Source organism: Sinocyclocheilus anshuiensis, unplaced genomic scaffold, assembly GCF_001515605.1.
Source record: "Sinocyclocheilus anshuiensis isolate Anshui unplaced genomic scaffold, SAMN03320099.WGS_v1.1 scaffold581, whole genome shotgun sequence".
Taxonomy (NCBI): Eukaryota; Metazoa; Chordata; class Actinopteri; order Cypriniformes; family Cyprinidae; genus Sinocyclocheilus; species Sinocyclocheilus anshuiensis.
The window spans coordinates 114082-130668 of NW_015540886.1; the positions used below are offsets into that span (position 1 = coordinate 114082).

Sequence of the window (16587 nt, forward strand, 5' to 3'; positions counted from 1 at the left end):
CGTCTATAAAACATGCACAGCACCACAAGGCTATCGATGTCAGGAAGGGCTCGCTAGTATCTGTGTTCTAATGGTGAGCAATGTTTTGAAGTAACTAAATCAGCAGGGGCCATAAAATATGAAAATACCATAAAACAAACACTGTCAGCAAGAGCACCGAGCAACATTGTCAAGCTACGTCTCTTGCACCTTCGTATTTCAGGACACGACATAAAAATAGACCACAATAACAATTAATCACGCTCTGTGGGGAGAAGCTAAGAACCCCTGAGAGAAAACTGTCTCTCTCCATTTGTTATATGAAACACCCAAGACATAATAAACAAGAGACCAACAGAGAATAACATCCCTCCGCACACCATCCCCTCTAGCGATATTTGTGACAGATCAACTTGTGCGTTCAGGGCATATTTTTGTGGGTTTTTGTCGCTATAACTGGCTTTGTCGGTTCGCTTTAGGCTAATGATATCTCAAAAGTTCGGGGCCGCCGAACGCACATCTTTGGAGTGACCTGCACCCCCAAGGACAAATTAAATCCTTATCATTACAGTCGTGAAGCAAGACTCCTCAACCCTGTGCGATTTCAGTCTCTCGTTCGCTCACATTCTTCATCGGTCTCCCTTTCAAAGCAGCTGTCTTGTCAGAATGTGGTTAGAGAGACTGCAGCCCCTGCTGAGAGCACAGTGCCCAGAAACAGAGCAGCAAATCAGAACACACCGATCTCATTCATTAACTTTGGCTCTCTGGCTGCAGGACATCAAACGCTGGACGTGACGAGAGAGTCAAAGCAAACTTCCATTGTGTCATGCGGAGTGGTCTCCGAAAAAAGGGCAGCTTAAAATCGTTTTTGCCTTCTCTGTTGCATTATAGACATTCAATTTCAGGGGCTTTTCACTAGCTGATGTTTAGTTTGGTCTGTTGGGTTTTCAAGCGCTTTTGGCTCTGCATGTCTCAGGCTTCCAGGTAAAACGGAGAAAGAAAAAAAACATCAAGAAACAACAAGTCGGTAAAGTATGCCTACTGGAATCCCATTTATGCAGGAGGTGGGAGCAATCAAAATGCAAAACAGGATCAAACCTGCCCAACCCCTTGTAAAAAACAAGCCTGAGGAAAATTCTCACTGTATCTTGCAAATAACATCAACATATTTTCAAAGAACTTGAATTTTGTTACCAAAATTCTTGTTGGCTCATGTCTTTCATTTACTCTCTCTCTTGTGGTTCCAAACCTGTACGAATTTCTTTCTTTGAATAAAAGAGGCCATGCAAGTTTGGAACGACATGAGGGTGAGTAAATGATGAACAAATTTTCCTTTTCAGAAGAACTGTCCCTTTAAGACAAACAAAGAACAGCCAGAAGTGGGAGGGAGGAAGAGGGGGATACTGGGGTCTTTGAAAGAAAGTCGAGGGGGAATGGACGATAGCGATGATTGGAGTGGCTAAGGCCCCTGGAAGGATGAACCTGGCCATAGCCCATTAGGAAAGACGTGAGCGGGTGCTACAGCTCATTACATGCCTCCTGTTCTATGGCTGAACAATGCACAATTATGTTGGCCTGCTGTTTTCTCAGCGCTACAGCTATACAGCAGCCTGCCTGCCAACAATCGCGCTGTTCATTAAGCCACCTCACCACACACTCAGCACACCCTGCCTACCTAGACAAATAACCCAGTTGCCAATAGACCCACAAAGGGGCTGGTTATTCTTGCTCTTGTAAAGCCAGTGAATGCAGAAATTAATCTCAGCAGATATATGATGCAATTTCTCGTTCGCTTTCTCTCAAGAAATACTTTTTTCTTTCATAAATACAAGAAAAGCAGAGGCAAGTAATGAGGAGTTTTTGATATGTAATTGACTCGATACATCAGAAGTTTGTATTAGATGCTGAAAAGTGAGGCAAGCGCAGATCAATACATAAACAATTACATGTTCAGATATTAATCTGTGAAAATAAAGGAGCAAAATCCAACCAAAGAGGCAATATCACCCATTCTAAGCAACTGCACAAGGCTTTTGTAATATATAACTTTGGAGATAAAAGAGCTAGGCACTGTTAGGCTAAACTTTCTTTTTTTTTCTATCTGTCTTTCATATATCCAATTTATGATAATGCATGCAGTCCCTGGCACTAAAAGAACGATTTAAAGTGAAAAGAAAAGTAGACAAACAAACACAGTTTGGCCACTTCAAAAGGTCACTCTGTGTTCGTCTGAGATTTTAGCTTGGAAAACAATATTTATAATGGCTATTCTTATCTTTTGTTGTCATAATGCCACAGGAACTTCCTATACCTCCTGAATGCTTTTTGTATCCTTTACGACTAGCATTGGGGAACATCCTGTTAACGTCCAGAATAACTGGCCATCAACTGACGGTGAACTACAAACGAATACACTACTTGTTGTGTTTAACTAAAGAAAATGTTCTATAAAAGCACTTTCCACCTCTGTACTTGAGCATATTTATAGCCTCCCACTTTAAAAAGATTCAGTCAACATAGTTTATACTGTAATGCAAATTACTGAACGTGAAAAAAACAGAGAGTTAAATAGATATTCAATTTCCCTAAAAGGTCTATCCATGTGCAGATCCCCTGATAGTTTAATTGGCAAGTAGGTATAAAAATATTTGGAAGGACATCTGCTCTCACAAATCTGATAGTTTGCACATACACATACAACCCACCAGTTTGAATTGCACCCACTAGGATTTTCTCGTATTTTCTTCAGTGTTCTTTATTTGCTCATGTCAGTGCACATACACATACAACTTTCTACATGGTTTATTACAGTTTATTACACTTCACATGTAACTCTGAATATTCCACATGGTCTGGTGGTTAAAATAAGCAATTAATGGTGTGCCTTGTCCATTATCGTCTCTATATAATTGAACAAATACACTGGTATTCTGATAAACCATGTATAAAGTTGTCTGTTCATCATTCCCTGTGGCAATGCCTTGTGTTAGAGAATGTAGGCCGACCTTTCCCATCCTATTAATTTAACCACAGGCATTTTCAGTGCTGGCAGCTAAATCTGTGTTAATGAGAGATGAGGCTAAGAGAGAGAGAAAATCATTTATAAAGTTATTTTCCTCTCTTGTGGGTCTCAACTGTATCTGTATCTGGCCAGCTACTTTTCCATCAGAAGTCCTTTTTCACAGGTTCCATCTTGTCGCCCTGATCTAAGCGATATCACACATGATGTGTTACTTTGCAAGAGTGTGAAAAAAATTATGTTCTTCTCCAACAGTTTTTTTTTTTTTTCAAAGTAAACCTGCAAAGATAATTTCAAAAGTCCAAACATAAATGTGTGCAGATCTTAATATATCTCAAAACCATTCAATCGTGTACAAAGACTTAATAGAATTTTTTGAGAAACACTTGGAAAAACTATAAAAGATGCTTTTATAACCATTCCAGTTAATCAATCCAAGTAAAGATGTGTAGCTTATGTAACATGCATGATGTCCACATACTTATTTTTTCCTAAATGCACTCTCTCTCACTCACTCTCTCGCTTTCATTCATTTATTTATTAATTAATTTCTAGTCAATTCCTCTCTGGGTTATTTGAGGATAACTAATCTAAACTTGAAGAAATAACTTTATATTTTCAGGTACAATAAAATATTTAATAGAGATGCCTAAACCTAAAATTTGGTTTAGCAGGTCTGTACTGCACCAGTATATACAAAAAAACGTAACACTATTTAATGAAAAAGAAAATGTAATTTGACTTGCATTTTTGTTTCCGGTTTATGTCACTTTGCAAAATCTAGAAATGCTTTCTTATTACGTCTTTCTCTCTCTCTCTCTGTGTGTGTGTGTACTAACAGGAGATATTACATTGTCAGCTTTTGTCCTAAATGTTTGAGAGCGGACATTAAATGAAAGCTGGGTGTTCTGACGTGCTTATGTCAGCACATGACTGGAGTCACAAAGACGGCATTAGGGGTTTTTCTCATTCCAGATGAGGCTATGAACATCTCATCTGCAGCCTACAGTAAAACAGTTTAAAGAGAATGAGTTTGCTTGACTATATTGCTCTAATAATGTCTCACTTGAACATCAGAGTTCAGCAAACGGTTGAACATTCGTACTATAATGGAACTATGGCCCTTTTATTAAATCCGGAAATGTCCCTGTTAGTAGGCGACTCTTGAAGGCAGAATGCCAGCAGAGTCTGTGGCTTACAAATATAACCTTCTTTGAAAACTCCCATCTTCATCTGCCAGAATGCAATCAGAACGCATCGCAAGGTACTTGAGATAAGCGTATCTCTCACTTCCTTATCCTTTTTCTTCCTGCTGTATCTCTCGTACTGTCTATTTTGCTCTTTGGCACATAACATAAAAGAAAGAACGGGAAAGTTCAAGTTGATAAAAATATTTCAAGTTTAGGTGTAGTTGACAGCCTGTGTTGTTTTTCTGCACTTCTTTTTCTTTTCTTTCTCTCCGTTTATTAATTCCACACCTAATTGAAAGTGGCTAAATCCAAGTTCTTCATCAGAGCAGCCCAGTTCAGTGAAGCTTTTCTGAAAGCGCTTCAGGAAGGCAGCATGCTGTGGCCTTTACCTTATCGTGTATGGGATTTAGTCAAGTCAAGTCACCTTTATTTATATAGCGCTTTTAACAATACAGATTGTGTCAAAGTAACTGTACAGCATTAATTAGGAAAATAGTGTGTCAATAATGATTTAGAATGATTAATTGGCTTAGTCTGACGAAAGTCAGAGAAACAAACAAACAAACAAAAAACAGTGGTTCAGTAAAGTCAAAGCATTTTCAAAACCCTGACCTGAAAGGTGAAACAAATGATTAAAAAAAAAAAAAAAAACATTTTGTGCTACAAAACAACCGAATGAGAAGAAGTTAAAATTGTTGCGTGATGTTTCAGGACTGCAGGGCTATTATAAACATGCAAACATGAAAATATACATGGTAACTGCAATTAGTGGTATGAAAACAACAGACAATGTAGCTTTGGCAAACAAAAAGTTCTCCAACAAAGGTTTAACTACATTAATGAAGGGCTAATGTATTCAACAGCCACTCTTTCAGAAGATGGAGTCTAAACATTAGACAAAGACCTAAGTGGCTGAAATGATTGGCAGCAGATCAAGCAAATGTATATTGTGTTTATGTGGCATGACATTGCTTTGTATACTGAAAATGACATGGAAATGTGTCTCGTGCAGAGAAGCCTTATTGTGAATCTTTAAGTGCATGATGAATACTACAGATTAGTTTGACACCCTGGAGAATAGGGCTAACATAATATCAACACAAAGCTTTGTTTCATTATAATGAAAAGCCAACTCTTATGTGTATATGTCTGTATCACTGTGGTACATATGAGATTAATCTAAACAAATATACAGATCCTTATTGACAGGCTGATCTCAAATATTAAACTGTATCTGAGTACCATATGCTAGCAGTGGGATTTATGAGCTAATTTCTTTGGTAACAGAATGCTAGCATCTGGATGAGCAGTGCTTAAATTATTGTTCCAAAACTGGAGAGGGGTTTTCTCTGACAGAAAATACAAATAGTAAAGTTTTCTTTTTCACACACTCCTTAAAACATTCATCTTTTATAGGGAACTACAATGCATAACGTATCAGGTGACTTTCTCCAAGCACTAACGCAAAGCAGATCAATACTTGGTAGAATTTTAGCTTATTATCAATGTCACAGGTGCAGCGAAGCCTCATTTTAGTTTAAGCAGGCTGTCATGTATGCTTATGCTGCAAGAATCGCTACTGATCTTGTATAATCGGCTAGAAAGCCACATCTCTATTACGGCCTGAACCTTATTTTGGAGACAATCACAGACAGGTTAACCACACGGCTTTCAGAAAACAGTGCACCTGACTCCTCAAGAGACTGGCACCACAGAACCATCTCCAGGAAGTCAGTATCATAAACACTGAGCTTACCTGGAGCCTTGAAATACAAATTACTGTTATCACTTTATATATTTTACTTTATTGTTTATATATTAGCATTTGAAAATTAACTTTTTTTCATAAATATTTTTTATTAGTTCTTGTCTATGCATCTTTCATCCTCTGTCCTGCATGTTTTGTAGCACATTAGCATTAATAAATGGCTTTACATTAGCATTAATAAGCTACATAATCTGGTGTCTCTGAAACATTTTAAATCCATCAGTCGAGTACTGGAGGATGAGTCAATGAATTGTAAATGTTTTTAATGTTGCATATTCTATGCTGATCTTATGTCCATAAGTTTTGTGCATGTGTGAACGTTAACCAGGATAATTCCTTGTCCTCAACTATTTTGTAGCACATCTGCAATAATAAATTAATTTTTAAAAAGTATATTTTCCCCCTAAACAACTCATCTTTTATCTTTTACCAGGTTTATTTATTTTTGTTATTTTATTTATTTTTAGTCTATCTTTATTATTTGTAAATCACTTTAGATAAAAATGTCTGCTAAATTAATAAATATAAATCTCGGACAATAGTTTTCAACCTTGTTATGTGTCTGGTTCACTGGTGGCTCTAGATAAAAGGTGTATCTTCCACTGCTGTTGTGCAGGGCTCTGTGTGTTCACACAAAAGCATGTTATCAGTAAGATAAAATGTTGTACATCTACTTTCTAGATTATCAGATTAGTTTCATTATCAATAAGCCATCAGTGTGTAATTTTAATCAAAACTCTGCAACATTTCTTCTCCTGCAGGAAAAATTGGCATAGCACTCTTCCAAACATACATTTTCCGAGTAAAAGCTCCAACTGGGACTGTAAAGTAAACAAACAAACCACATCTCAAAATCATGTCTGAATCATAAAATGCTGGAAAACAGCCCTCAGGCCTTGATATTTCAGGGCAAGGAGATGCACGGTTAATAACTACTGTGTACCAACCAGTTTGTCCTTAGCAGACCTCTGGGAAACCCTGACTTGTAGAGTCAAACGCTTACAAGCCCAGACTCGTAATGTGTGACAGAGCTATTATCGGTCATTTAACAGCTGCAATGTTTGATTGTGCCCCACATAAATGGTTGCGTAATTACACTGACAACATTTTTCATATACAGCATGTTGAATGGGGAGCCACTTTATTTTGTAAATGTCACACCAAAGGGGAAAGGAATATGGCCGACTGTAGTCAGCCCATCTTTGGCCTCTGATGGAGAAATATGCTGAAATGTATGGAAGCATATAGGTAGCGAAATTCAATTTAAAATGCAATATTCGAAATGGCATTGTATTTCTGTATTTAAATTTACATTTTCCATTACCCATACGTGCAAAGTTTGGTGCAAAAGTAAAATCTAAATTAAATTATATAATTTACATTTGCCATTTCCAACAGTAGTCTTAATATGTAAATTGCATGCAAATTTGAACGCTTTATAAGTTGCGAAATGAAAATGAAAATGTATAACACAAACTGATTTGATATGTGTAACATGTCCAAGCAGAAATGGTAGCATAATGATCATTTAAATGCTATTTGTCCTAAATGCATTTAGACTAACAGTTAGAACACTTAGGATTGCATTTTCTGCATATTGCATTTTAAATTGAATTTCGCTACCTATATGCTTGCATAGAAATGTGGTCAAAGAGATGTTTGTCAATATCAGGTTCATGACAAATTAACCCACACCTTTATCAGGCCAATCACTCACCTATATGAAATTGGAAAATGTGCTGGGCCCAGACATCTGACATTAAGATGCATATATACACCGTCTCTCTCTCTCTCTCCCTCTTCTAATGCTGCAGTAAACAACAAAGCTTTGCATTAGAGTTCACTGTACTACCACACTCAATCTACAGGCTTATTCAACCCACGCCACCACCCTCCCTTAATTCTTTGTCTTTTCATCAGTTGAGGAAAATAGATGTTCTTTAATCCTGCTGCTTAGGTAGTTTTATTAAAGGATTACGCTACCATGCCTAGCTACTACATTTGCTGTTACACACTGTAATTCCTTTGTCCAGCCAGTGTGCAGCTTTAAGTCTTGTCTTAACCTCTGTGTAGTCTGGCCAACTAGATTATGTTTTCTGTCTGAATATTCCTCCATGAACTAGTTGGATTTTAAATATCTCCAATACGACTTTGAGCATCTGGTGCTTCAATATATTAGTGCTATATTAACTGTGTTTCATTGATTTCCACAGGCTTTACAAACAACGAAGAGTGCTAGATCAGCCAATCAATGGTTCGGTGCAAATTTGACATCTCATTTTGCCAGCAGTGAAACTCCTCATGTGTGCTCAGTCTGTTTGTGTACCACCTGACAATTCAAACAGCCATACCACTATAACTGACACTACAAGTTGACACTACAATACAGTTGAGTGCATAAGTTTGCATACCCCTTGCAAAATATATATAAATGCAAAGTCTTTATTATTTAGTTCTACCCTTCATAAGTTGTGTTAGATGTTTACACATTTGCATTTATACATTTGGTATGACTTACACGAAGTACACATTTACATTTTAATTCCCAAAAGGCTAAATAGTAAGTTAAACCGATTATCCTTTTCAACAGTTTACACTTCACTTTTACACTGAGGAAGCTACATTATCATAAGAACTAAGAATCAGTTGTGTAAATTTTATTTTATTTATTCATTAATTTTCTTGTGAAATATGTGTAAATAATCAGAGCTTAAACAGGGCAATACCAAATAATTTAATTATATTTAATAATTTATGCATTTAGCAGACGCTTTTATCCAAAGCGACTTACAGTGCATTCAGGCTATACATTGTTTACCAGTATGTGTGTTCCCTGGGAATCGAACCCACGACCTTTTGCGTTGCTAACGCAATGCTCTACCACGATAAATCATCATTCTTTTGCAGAACCTGAAAAATGTTTATCATTAAAAAAATATGATGCATTATAAAAAGTTTACATAGTGTCTACTTTGTCATTGCACTGCCACTGAGGTCTTAAAGTAACCTGATTGGTTGTTGTGATTGGTTGATTACGTCACTGTTGATTACCCTGTCATCGCAATAAAGCCTGCTTATGATGTGCGTACTGTAACTCTATTGCAAACAGATGTAACTTTGCCTTTTCATTTCAGATATCCATCACAAGCCATTGCATGCCACCCATGGAGATCGAGAACTTGTTGTTTCGGCAATGATTGTTCTTAATGGCTGCACTTGAAATTACATGCAGCGCTGCCGATTAGCCAGGTCAGTACATTTGGCAGATGTTCAGGCTACAGCTCTTTTGCTCAGCATGAAAAAGAGAGAGCAGAAACAGAGGTGGTCAAATAATCCACTTTGGCAACTGTCCAGTGACGGCTTGCTCACTTTTTTAATATAACTATACTTAGGTTTCCAACACCGACGAATAATGCATGATATGTAAGCACCATTGAAGGCTTATTCAAAAGAAACCATATTTCCACTTTCCTATTTTGCAGTAAAAAAAAACAACCACAAAGTACCCAAACTCAAGTAAAAGTAACAGCTAGCAATCTGTAAGCAGATTTAATGTTTCTGACTAAGTTGGGTTAGTGGCCCTGTGGCGGATCTCCCCCGACCCCACCCTCCCTTGCCGCTGGTAGCCATGGCAGGCTGAAGGATGGAGCAGACTGGAGCAAATCTCACCTCAGGCAGCGGCATGCCGTTGATGATGAGGTCAGGCTGCTGAGGGCCCTGCCCTGTGAAGGTATGGTGGTAGCCATGGTTGGGTGCAGCATTCCTGGAGTTCTGGTTCTCCACGTTGAGGAAGGTGCTCTCGGAGCGCCTGCAGCCCAGCGGCAGAGTCTGCTGGTGGTAGTCGAAGTAGTTGAGCGAAGAGGTGAGAGACGAGCAACTCACCACATTCATCTTGTCCGTCTCCTCCACGTCCCGCGGCACCAGGCGGATGTCGTTCTTGCTCAGCTTCTTCTTCTTGCTGGACTTCTGGTTGCCATAGGAGTACTCCGCCACCCTGCGCAGGTACAAGAAACTGAACAGACTCAATAAAGCAGTGCTCTGCCTTCCTCACTACTCGCACAGCCGGTGCCAGGTCCTTGCCTGGCTCGGGCTGAGGTGCCAGACCCATATTTAATGGTGGCACAAGAGAGAGCGGCCACATTCGAGCGACCTCTGGCCGCCAATGGAGCCGACGTCCCTCATTTGTTTGCATTTCCATGCTCGGCGGCTCGACTTGTCACAAACACACATGCACAATGCAAACATGCCAAACCACAGAAGCACACACAGCGACAAATGATACTAAGCGTCACTGCGAGCATAAATTATTATATTCAAAGTTAAGCCCGCATTTATCTGCTTTTTTTCGCTTGTGTTACAAACAAGCCCGCTGGCAGGTGGGTTGTGATTTTCAATTCTCTGAGCTACGCTCTGTGGCTACTGCTAACCTGATTTGAGGGTTTTGATTCTAATCATAGTAAATGAGAAACTTTGAGATCTTGCCCCAAAGGATGCTTAGGTTGCAATCTAAACATAAACTTGAGCGCTCATAAGAAGAGTTGGTGTAGTAAACAATCTTTGTCTTAGCTATTCCCCACTGACCCCTCTCACTTTTTCCCATGAGGATCATTAGATCTTATAGCCTGAAACAATCTTACACTTATTTCTTTTTATGTCCTCTGAAGGGCACACATTCGTCGTAACGTACGGCTTTGGCTTAATGGTATGCTCGCTCTGCCTGCACAACACAAAGCTCCTATTTCTGTGCTTTTCATTTGGATTCAGCCTGTGTCTCCCTGCTCCTTACTTTTTTTCTGGCTCGGAAAAATGATAACGGTGCAGGACCTTATCTTTTTAGGAGGCATCTAAAAGCTTTTTTTCTCTGTGCGAGTTAAAGCACAGAAAAAAAGTTAGGCACTCCAAAGCATGCTTAATAGCTGGTTGAAAAATTTACTGTTATGGCATTAAAGGAATAGTGAGCTTTTTTTTTCTGGTAAAGAGATAGTGACAAAACAGATTGCGAATATGTGAGAAGAGATTCAGAGTGATTACTTTATAAAGGCTCTATGTATGTATGAAGATAATTATTGTAATTAATAATATCAGATGCCATTGTCTGTGTTCTTTTATTAAACCATTTGTTTTTGTTCTGTAAACTGCAACAGCAGCAGTGTCTTTTATTTAACTGTGTTAATAAACACATGTCTCTATGGTCTGTTTGGTCATATCTGTTTGGCTCTCGTCACAGTGAAGACAATCCAAAGAATCTCAGATGAGCCAGAAAGAAGAGTCAATGAGCACAGCTGAAGAAAACCGTATCAAGCACTCTCACTAACCCCTTGTTGGGAGAGCTGAAAGCCTCCATCAGGTGTCTATCTGGAGAGGAAAATAAATGTTAACGACAGCAATCTAAACACAGGCCATCTCTAGCCATCTTCCGATCACGGCAAGGTAGATGCTCTGCGTGCCAAACCATCACTATCACGATCTAGCCTTCATGAAAATGTTAACTTGCATACATTTCTGTTAAGGTGGATCATGTATGCTGTTGCATTACAAGACAGAAACGTCAACAATAATTTGAGGTAAAAATATGGCAATGTTTTCTGGTTAAATTTGCAAAAGCAGTTTATATGGAAATATTGAGTGGTAATGTAGCAGAGGGAAATCAACACAGTGGCCAATGTTACAGATTGATAAGTATTCATATTGCAGTAGATTAACAAAATAATATTCTCCCCTACACACCATGTGTCAAAGACTATTACCATGCCAAACATTTGCATGATTTACCTTTTATGAGTGTAATTATTATTATATGATCGCTGCCACAGTAACATGTGGTTGCTATGGCCATGCTATTGTATTTTGATACAATGACCTCTACGATCACAAACATAATATGTTGCCAAACCATAAATAAAATCTCCAAATGTGACCAACAAGTCAATATTTTGATTGGAATCAAAAGAGAGGACCTAAAGGGCATAACATTTCACCAATAATTTATGCAAACACCAGTCTCAATGCAGATGGTGTGTATGAGGAAAGGCCTATGCTTACCCTTCAGTCACCAAGTAAAGGCAATGGTACACGTTGATTTTACTTACCTTAGATGACTATCATTTCGCTTTATTTTTCTCTTGTTTACTTTTTTCAAAATCAAACTCAAAATCAAATAAGAATGACAATTTACTTTGGGATTGCTGGAAACAAAGATGATGACAAAAAATGTGCTGTAATATTTGTTTTGGTTTTGCTATTATATCTGCTATTTATTAGTTTGTTTTTTGTCATATTTTTATTTTAAGCTCATGTGAGGCTGTCCTCATATATAGCATCATAATTGATTAATAAAAAGAAAATGTTATCGTTTTAGTAATATTTACAATAGTGTAAATATAATAATCATGATGAACAAGTGTAATAATGATTTCCTGTTATGCTTACTTCTGTTATCAGCAATGGCAACAGCAGAGCAAGGCCTGAAGCACATGCACAGTTGACGACACAGCACGTGCACAACCAAGATACACATCAAACATGCTCTATCTTTATGTCTTAATCATTGTATGTTGTGTGAGTATTGATTCATTTCCGGTAGAAATACAATTATATGCTTGATAACTAGACCAGGGTGCGAATTATGGAAGGGTTGGTGAGGTCTGACCTGACAAGTAAGGCCTGAACACCCACAAGTAAAAAAAAAAATATTTCTAGGCCTATATAGTTTTACATTTACACACATTTTTACATATTTTCTCTAAGACAATGTTGAGGAAATTTCTGTCAGTAATTTTTGACAATTGATTGGAGGTTAGTTTGTCTCACAACAGAAATTGTTCTTTGGTGCCCCTAAACTAAACTCGACTACTTAAAATGAGTTAAAAACAACCTTTTTGTTGTTGTTTTTTATGACGTAAATAATCATCGATAAGGTTGCTAATGTTAAATGTGATACAACAAACAGTAGGCCTTATTATGTTTTGTCTATATTCCATACTGACCATAACGTTGAGATCTCGAGTAACGTACTGTTGCTATGGTTACCACCTCAGGCCAACGCAATTTCTGTTCGTGAGCAAGTGTTTAGCGCAATCTGACTTCTATGGTTAGGCCTTTTGTTGATTCTATTTCGTTTTTGTGGTTACCTTTAAATATTCGTCCCATCCGAAGGTCAGTATATAATTCGCACGCTGAACTAGGCTGTGTGTAACTTCAATAAATTGTATCAAAAATTGTTTGGGTACCTGCAGTTGTATGTTCGGATTTCCTTGTTATCCCTTTTGCACTTGACTGCCACAAAGATCATTGTGACAAACAGGATAACTGCAATAGAACCCAGGGCAATGATGAAAATGAGAGACAGGTTGACGGGTCCGATTTGCTCCTGTGCATTGAGATTAGGAGAGAGATAAATGACAATATAGGCAGAGGCAGATAGAGAAGTTTGGCCGTGGTCGTGCGCCACCACGGTTATTTGATAGGATGGTTTCGCATTCTCCGCAAACGTCTTTGTGGTTCGCACCTCGCCGTTTATCGGATCTATTTCAAAGTATGCCATGTCTCCTTCTGAAATTGAATAGGTTAACCTTCCATTTTCCCCCTCATCGTAATCATCAGCTTTTATTTGTGTAACCAGATAACCAACTCCAGCATTTTTAGGAATGGACACCTCCGCCGTGCCGTTCACCAGGGGCGGGGTGGTCATCACAGGTGTATTGTCATTTACATCCAGTACAACAATGCGCACGGTGGCGTTGCTGGTCAAAGGTGGATCTCCCCCATCCTTTGCAGTGACTTTAAACTCAAAGGTCCGCGTATCTTCGTGATTAAAAGCCCTAACGCCGTAGATTTCGCCGTTTGAGTTCACGGTAACGTAAGATTCCACAGACATGCCCCGCACCTCCGATTTGATGATTTCGTAGGACACAGTGCCGTTCATGCCCAGGTCAGGGTCCCTGGCGGACACCGCCAGCAGAAACGCACCTGGGACGTTATTTTCGAGGACCATGGCTTGATAATGCGGCTTGGTGAAGTACGGGGGATTGTCGTTTTCATCCGTTACTTTCACTGCAAAAGATTTTGAGCTTCTGAGCGGGGTATACCCGCTGTCCTCGGCTAGAATGGTCAAATTGTACATGTCTCTCTGCTCCCTATCCAGACGGCCATCAACAAGTAAGGTGGAGAAGCTCTCAAACTCGTTGAGGCTAAAAGGCACATTGCCCTGCAGTCTGCACTGCACTTTTCCATTCGCTCCCGAATCACTGTCTGAGACTCTCACCAGAGCTATTACATATCCGAGAGGAGCGTTTTCGCTCACCTCCACCATCTCGCTGTTTTCTGACAACAGTTTGATTTCTGGCGCGTTGTCGTTTATGTCGATTACATTAACAATCACTTTGCAGTGGGCAGGGATTGAATTTGGACCCAGATCTTTGGCTTGTACATCAATTTCGTGGACGGACAATTCCTCGTGGTCCAAAACGCCATTCACTGTTATCACGCCTGTTTTGAGGTCGATTTTAAACATTTGTTTGGTCAGGTTGGAGACAAAGTTTATGAATGAGTAGATCACCTCGCCATTGGTTCCTTCGTCTGGGTCCGTAGCGTTCAAGTCTATGACTAACGTGTTAATGGGAGAATTCTCCAGCAGGTTTACAGTGTATACTGGCTCATCGAAAACGGGGTTGTTATCGTTCGAGTCAATTACTTTTATGTTAAGTTGCACAGTCCCGGACTTTGGGGGGTCTCCACCATCCTCCGCTGTAAGTTCAAACGTGTAACGAGACTGCGTCTCTCTGTCTAAAGTCTTTTCCACCACAAGTTCTGCGATTTTGGACCCGTCTCCCCTCGTCTTAATCTCAAGACCGAAAATATCATTAGGGGTAATTGTGTACGTCTGAATGCCGTTGCTCCCAGAGTCCGGATCGCTTGCCCCCTCTAGGGGAAATCTGGTACCGGGAGCGGCATTTTCCGAGATTTCTATGTCGATGTGGTTAGTGGGGAAGCGCGGCGCGTTGTCGTTTACGTCGATAATCTCAATTTTAATCACGCAGATCTCCATCGAGTTCGACATCACTTCCAAAGAAATAAAACACTTAGGTGTCTGTCGGCAAACAGCGTCCCGATCAATTTTTTGCTTTGTGATGAGCAGTCCGGCGGGGCTCAGATTAACCCACCGGGGCTCGGAATTGGAGATAACCCGCAAATAAGGCTGTCGGTTTCCCAGTGCAAAACCCGCAACTTTTGCGTCCGCCGTCACGTTGGCTATCTTTGTGCCTGCACGCAGCTCTTCTTCCACTGTGTATTTCAAATTGAAAACGGCATCGACTCCAGTCCAGCACAAGAGAAAACACAAAAACATTTGTATGAAATCCATGTCCTTGGAATGCATTATACCTGTTGATGTCTGTCTTCACACGCTCATTTGCATGATCTTTTATTAACATTTAAACATACGCACGTTCGGTCGGACGTAAAAAAAAAGAAATAAGTCAAAGGAATAAAATCACAGTCTGGTAGACATCCTTTAAAATGAACGAAAATGTTTATATCTGCGATTAAATTCATCTGATTTACTGATTACGCAGCTGATAACTTCCATTTACTTTATCGAGATCTTATCAGGCCACCCATGTCTTGCATTATTGTTGGAAAAAGAAATATAAATAAAACTAGTGAATAATTCTTCATATAGTGAATGTGAAAACATTGTGAACGAACAACATGGCTTCAACATGAACATTTGCGTAGCTCAGGGTAACCGAGATGTAAACCGACCATTTTGAGCCAGTGAAAGAAAATATTCAGTAAAAATGTATAGGCTAGATGTCCGCTAGAAGGTCCTCAACTTGTGAATGAATGAAGGATCCAATTCAAAAAATGTGCCCTCCTTATCATGATTCCCGACGAACACTTGAAATGAAATTGAGTTTAAAACATCGCTCGTGCCCAATCAATCCATATAATAATGTGGAGTTAGGATGTCTCCTCCTTGATCCGCACGTCCATGCACATATCCAACTGAAACCACAGAGATTCCAGTTTCAGAAGAAAAAAAAAAGAAACAGTCCGATCTCTGAAGCTGGAACAATGATGGCAAACCAATATTAATAAAATATCAGTCTAGTCCACAATTCACTGATATTCCCAGTCGAGCAAGAAAGAGGTGGGTGCCTTGTCCACTGAAGATTTCTCTCAACAAGCGTGAATTGTATGAAGGTATTTCAGGTGGCCTTAGTCCAGAAAGAATGAAACTAAATCCGTATAAAACACTGAGAAAAGAACAATGAAGAAAAATCAAGCATTTGTAAGTGCACCTGGGCTCTTCTCGCCGTAATAAAAGCGTCTGGTCTGAAATATCCAGCCTGTTGGATGAAGCGAAATAGTTCTTGATATAGTTCTTAAATGCAGCTCACCGAGGTAAACGCAAGGCGCGCGTCTTCAGCGCATACTGTCTCAGTGTCTCGCGCTCAGTCTCAGGACCCGCAATCCCCACAGCCAATCAGAGGTTACACTGGAAAGCTGGATTTGCTGGTGGGTGGGGCAAAACTACAGCTATGAACTCGGCCAACTAGCACCAGTTCATGCAACGCACAGCGTATGTTAACCGTTCTAGTTATGTCTGAACATACAGTGTGTCAATACAA

The 16587-nt window shown here is 39.4% G+C and overlaps 1 protein-coding gene across 4 annotated transcripts in view; it reads right to left on the reverse strand.

Annotated features, from left to right (window-relative positions):
* Positions 1-16375, reverse strand: part of LOC107688683 (protocadherin-19-like) — a 56627-nt gene extending 40252 nt beyond the window's left edge. The window contains exons 1-2 of one of the 4 annotated variants that reach the window (XM_016486408.1): positions 13186-16375; positions 9839-9950 (exon numbers count right to left, since the gene is read on the reverse strand). In XM_016486408.1, the coding sequence (XP_016341894.1) occupies positions 9839-9950; positions 13186-15332 (2259 nt within the window). In that variant the 5' untranslated portion in view covers positions 15333-16375. Of the gene's footprint in view, positions 1-9625; positions 9969-13185 lie in introns of all 4 variants that reach the window. The other 3 variants (XM_016486406.1, XM_016486407.1, XM_016486405.1) reach the window with 3 other exon arrangements.
* Between the last annotated feature and the right edge of the window lie 212 nt (positions 16376-16587).